This window comes from Rhincodon typus, chromosome 18 (assembly GCF_021869965.1).
Source record: "Rhincodon typus isolate 14 chromosome 18, sRhiTyp1.1, whole genome shotgun sequence".
NCBI lineage: Eukaryota > Metazoa > Chordata > Chondrichthyes > Orectolobiformes > Rhincodontidae > Rhincodon > Rhincodon typus.
The window spans coordinates 47438235-47444108 of record NC_063349.1 but is presented as its reverse complement, the minus strand read 5'-3'; the positions used below and the strand labels follow the sequence as shown (position 1 = coordinate 47444108).

The 5874-nt window shown below is 42.3% G+C and overlaps 1 protein-coding gene across 2 annotated transcripts in view; it reads left to right on the top strand.

The window, feature by feature from the left end:
* The window catches only part of nt5dc3 (5'-nucleotidase domain containing 3), a 127870-nt gene that overhangs the window by 17532 nt on the left and 104464 nt on the right, over positions 1-5874 (top strand). For both annotated transcript variants that reach the window (XR_007264040.1, XM_048607483.1), the window contains exons 5-7: positions 2622-2712; positions 4301-4438; positions 4795-4855. Coding sequence is in view for 1 of the 2 variants with exons in the window: in XM_048607483.1 (XP_048463440.1) it covers positions 2622-2712; positions 4301-4438; positions 4795-4855 (290 nt within the window). In the remaining variant the exon portion in view is untranslated. The remainder of the gene's footprint in view (positions 1-2621; positions 2713-4300; positions 4439-4794; positions 4856-5874) is intronic.

Here is a 5874-nt window from a genome sequence, read left to right as displayed (position 1 = left end):
CTTTTTTTTTTTTTTTGATAATGGGTTTATCTGCAGAATGAAGGATTATATATGTCCACTTTGTAACTGCCAGCCCAATGTCCCATCAGTCTCTTTTACTAAGTGCTCCAAGTACTTAGTTGAACAATGTTCTCCACTGCTGAGTCTGAACAAAATAATTAGCATACCACTAACAGCACTGTCACATCTCTGTTGGAAGGCCATGTGTTCCTACTATACATCAAAGACTTGATCACATTATCCAAACTGACATTTCGAATCAGCACTGAGGGAGCGTTGATAGATAGAGATGATTTCTTTCAGATTAGGGTTGATGTCCCTTCAGTAATACTGAAAGAAGAGCCAGTGAACAGCTCCTACTATCCTGGCTAGCAGTTGTACTTCTAGCTGTGTTAAGTTATCTGCCTCATTTTCCTAAAACACAACTGCAACTTCACTGTGAAAGTGCACTGTGGACAAAATTCATTTTGCCTCCAATGCTCAGCCTTCAGCCAACTGAGGAAAAGCGTATTTTAGGATCAGGATCGCGAACCTAAGACTGAGGTCCTGATTTATAGGCCACAGTGATTCCTGCACTCTTTTTTTTTTTTTTATGTTCTGGAGATTTTGACAACCTACAAGAAGCCCCTCAAAGACATGATTGAATGATGGAGCGGACTCGATGGGCCAAACAGCTTAATTTTGCCCCCGTATCTTGTGGTCTGAGAAGTGCCAAACACAGTGCCTTTGCAAGTTCCTCCAAGTCTGATGGTAAGAAAGGTGGTTCAACAGCCGCGTCCCCTCCCGAGCCAATTTACTCATTGTTGAGGTGCTAATCACACCAAACCAGCTCCACTGGTGGGACATGGGGTTTGTGTGCCTGTCACCAGATTCCCGAAGCCGTGGCTGTCCTCGGAACTTGGTAACAGCAGGATACTCCCAATATGAAGCACAATAAGGATGTTCTTGAAGCATCCCTGAAGAGATCATACATCTGGGATTCATAGCAACACCGACTTATGCATATCCAAAATGGATAAGGTTCATTCGAGAAGGCACCAAGCATATTGGGGGGGGCGCTACATCAGGAGCGTGCAGAGTGTGCTGTCTCTCTGACTCAAAAACTTCGACCACCCAAGTCTCCAATAACAACTGCCCCACATGTAGCAGAGTCTGCAGACTGTGCATCGCATTTGTCAAACATCTCTGAAACTGATGTGGAAGCAAGCCACCTTGATCCAGATGGACTGACTGAGAAGTGGGAGAGGTTTGGCTGTAAGACACTTGGAAATGCGTTTTTTTGACTCTGCCTTCTTCCTTCTTTTTCCATTTCCTTTCCCTTCATCACACATTGTTAGAATTATCTGAGTAGGAAATGTAAAGGCAATATTTGCCATCAAGTTTAATGTGCTTTATTTTAATGTGGTACTCCAGTATTCAATTGAGTACTGAATCTCTGCTTGTCTGGGACCGTCTGCTCTGCTCCTGATCTGTTACGAAAGAGTTTGCAGGATCTTAAACCCTACATTCCCTCACACCGATAGGAAAACTACCAAATAGTTATTTTCTTGAGCTTGCCATCAAGCTCGTTTTATACGGAAAGGGGTATCTTTCTACTATCAATTGCCTGGGTCAGAATCGTTTCAAGCCAATCGAAGGCTGATTGTGGAATCTGCTCAATGTTAGAATGGTTGGTGTGAGTGGGATTGAGAGCCAGAACCAGTGATAGCCCAAAGAGACCTTTAGTCCTGGGTAGATTACATTATGAACAGGTGCTGAAAATCATTGGAAAGGCAAATGGGATCCTAGCCTCTGTATCCAGAGAATTGAACCCAAAGGGGTTGAAACCCAAACACTGCAACCTCCTGAAATATAGTTTGCAGGTCTTTATAGACCACACCTGGAGTACAGTGAGCAGGTCTGATTGTACCACATCTCATGAAAGACAGATTGACTTAAGAAGGAGTCTAATTTTTTTGTTATGTAACAGAATGTGGGTGTCACTGGCTGGGCCAGAACTTATGGCTTGTCCCTAGATGCCCTTGAGAAGGTGGTGGTGAGCTGCTTTCTTGAACCGCTGCAGTTCATCTGGTGTAAGGACACCCACAATGCTTTTAGGGAGGGAGTTCCAAGATTTTGACCCAGGAACAGTGATTGTAGCTCAGGATGTCAGGATGGTATATGGTTTGGAGGGAAATCTATATGAATGGGCCATCTTTAAAATGACTGCCAGGAACTTCAAACAGCAAGTGGTTGGTGATCATTCATCTCAGTGCTGGGGAGTATAGATGGTGTCAGGGTTTCTCAGTCATGTGCCATTTTGTGAATGGTGAATATCCAGCCTGAGGGCCAGGAAGCATTGTCTAAATATTTGAGCCAAACCTTTAGGGAGAAAACCCGTGTCCTGCAAACAGCAGTTTCTGCTCGGCCAGTTGTAACTTCAGATCAGAGAATGAAATGTGCTTGTTGTCAAAACCTATTGAGGGAGATGGGCGTGCGGCACTAGGTCACAGATCAGCCACGATTTTGGCGAATAGCTGATCAGATTTGATGGGGTTAAATGGCCCACCTCCCCCTCCCTGTAATCTATGCCAAGCAAGCATTCTCAAACTAAAGCTGAGCTCTTTCATTTTTGACCGCAGGGGACTCAGCCCAGTTCCGGATGAACAAGTCATCAAAATGTACGAAGGGACCCACGTTCCTCTGGAGCACATGAGTGATTTCTATGGCAAGGTAAACGTAATGAAATATTTTGAGGTCAGCGTGTTCCCTACGTGGCTGCTGAGGCAGGCTGCGTTATCTGACCTTGTGAAATGGGAGAAACCTGCCTGTCCCTCCTCTGCAGCTGTGTCTGTGCCTTGGACAGGGAGCGTGTGGTGCTTGCTGCAGTGTTGGAGGTTTACTGTGACAGATGGGCAGCGAAGGGGCTGCAGTGTTTTTATTAACTTGCGAAACAACATTTTAGGTTGAATTTTGTTAATTTAAATCTGCGCACTTGATTTCCTGTCAGCACCTTGGAACTGTTGATATCTATTATTGAGATGTATTCCTTTAGAATCAAACAGGATAGGAGTCCAGTCTGTCCCCCGTGCCTGTGCAGGTACTTTGAAAGAGTTGTGGGACACCTGCTGTTTCCTTGTGGCCCTACTTTATTAGTGATGCCAAGTTGCCCCTTTTTGAAAGTTGAGATTCAATCTACTTTCATCACCTTTATAATGCATGATTGGCTGTATATATTTTTTTAAATCCTCCTCTTCCCTCGATTTATTTTGTCAATAATATTAAATCTTTACTTGCTGACTTGGCTGCCAGTGGAAAATTGTCTATTTAAACCCTTCATAATTTTGAACGTCTCAAGTAAATCTCGCCTGAATCGTCTCAGTTCTGATGCGATCTCAAGCTGAGGCCCCACCAGAGATCTATAAATATTTAGCATAATGTCCATGCTTTTATGCTCTTTTCACTTTTAGAACATTCATTCACGGGATGTGCACATCGCTGGGTAGGCCAGCCAATGTGTACATTGTTAAATACCAACTAGTAGGCATTATTGCCCATCCCTAATTGTCCAGAGGGCAGTTAAGTGTCAACGTTGATGTAGGTCTGGTGTCACAATTGGGCTGCACCAGGTAAGGACTGCAGCTTATTTCTGATTAGTGAATCAGATGAGTTTTGCTTGACAATCGGCAATCCTTTCACGGTCATCATTAGACTCTTAATTCCAAATTTTCATTGAATTCAAATTTCACCATCTGCCATGGCAGGATTTGATCCCGGGTTCCCAGAACATGATAGTTGTCTCTAGATTAATAGTCTAGTGATATTGCCACTAGACCATCTACTTAAAAAGACCAGGATGCTCTATCAGGCGTAGTTGAATCCCCGCCAAACCCTCCGCTGCAGGTCTTTCTGATCGCGCTCCTTATTTAAAATTCTGTCATTTTGCGTTCCTTACCCAACTTCCTTCCTTCCAAAATTAGCACTTATTGGCATTAAATTTTATCCTCTGTGTCTCTCCCTACTCCAGCAGTCTGTTCGTAGCCTTCTGAAGATTGTTGTTAAACTCCTTGCTGTTTATTTACATTTTTGGGTTTTGTATCATGTGCAAACTCTGAAATAAAGCCGCACCTGTTTAGGTGCTGAGTTGAGTGTTTGTACTGAATGCCATTAATTTCCTGTTTTTGTCCGATCCTTTCTGATTTCACTTTATGACTGCAATTGCTACTAAATCATAATTTGTTTTTTTAACATTTTAAAAGCTGTTTTGAAATGTTGTGCTTTTCATGCCATTCAATGATTTTTGTTGTTTTTCTTTAATTAGAGTTCACATGGCTTTACAATGAAACAATTCATGGACATATTTTCACTGCCAGAGCTGACTCTGCTTTCCTGTGTCAATGATTATTTCATCAAGCAGAACATCGACTTTGAGCCAGTTTATCTTTACAAGGATGTTAAGGTAAGTTGCAGGAGGCTTTTTTTTTTAAAAATTTACAGTATGATATCCTTGTTCACCTTCCTAGGGGATCATGAACACCTTCAGCCAGTTGACATCCAGACTGTTGAAGTGGTTTTCCAGGTGAGAGGTTTGACTGAAGTGGTGGTGCATCTTGAGGTGCAGAGATTGAGGGATTAAGTCACTGATAGGTCTCTGTTGAAATTGGCTCAGTTGGGGTTCCAGAATGGAGTGCTGGCCAATAACTGTCTGTGAGGCAAAAGGAATGACTGATCAGTCCAGTTTTTGAAGTTCAACATCATTGTGTTGAGTAGCAATTGTCGTGAAGATTCACATGCTTCTCCATTCATAATTGACAGGAAGTAATCCGAGATGTCCACGTTAAAGGAATATTGTATGCAGCAGTTGAACAAGACATTGGTATGTATATCAGCAATTGTGTTGCTCAACTCTTGATAGGTTTTCATGATGGGAATGGTGCATAGCAGTAATGATGCTGGACTGGTAGCAAAGGTCTGGACTGATACTCAGGTCATGGAAGTTCAAATCCCACCATTGCAACGGGGGTGGGGGGGTGGATTTTAAATTCAGTTATTAATTTTATAATTAAACATTAGTCTCATAGGTTATGTAAACATGGATTATAGCTACTTTGAATGCTGGATTGTTAAAACCTATCTTGTCTACCTTATTTGGTCTGTTCCTCCACGTGACTCCAGCCCAACACAATGTGGTTGCATTTTTAAATGGCTGAGTAAACCATTCCATTTTATCAAACCACCCGAGATGATGAATTTAAATAGGACACAGCGGTTCAAGGAGATATTTCACCACTCACCTTCCCAAGGCCAGTGATGTTCACGTACCCAGAACAACTTTAAATTGTAACAATTTATAATTCCTTACACCAGAAACCACCCAAAATATTGAAAATGTCCCCATTGTTTTTGTTTCCATTTAAGCTCTGTATCACACAAAGGGGAATTGAGATGGATTGAGCGTCTTATGATCCCCAAGTTCCATCACATCGTTATTGGTGGCGGTGCTTTCATTCATTAAGATCAAGGCAGTAAAATACTCTCTCCCAGCCTTTCCCTCCTTTTTGTTAACCTCTTTCTGTGCTTTTAGCCATCTGTCCTAACATCCCCTTATGTGGCACAATGTCATGTTTTGTTTGATAATATCTCTGAGGTGTCTCAGGGAATATTTTATCCTGTTCAGTGGACTACAGAAATGCAAGTTGGCGGTTTGTTTTGTAGGCTATTGGCCAGCTTTGTCTTTTGAAGGTACAATATTGACTCTTTTGTTTTAAGTGCAAGAGTAACTGAAGACGATGGAGATCTAAGTTAACTGCAGAGAGAGCTCTTTCAAAATGGCTAAATAGCTTCTGAATCCACCCTGTATGTTTCTACTCCCTATAGGCTACCAGCCTCTCCCCC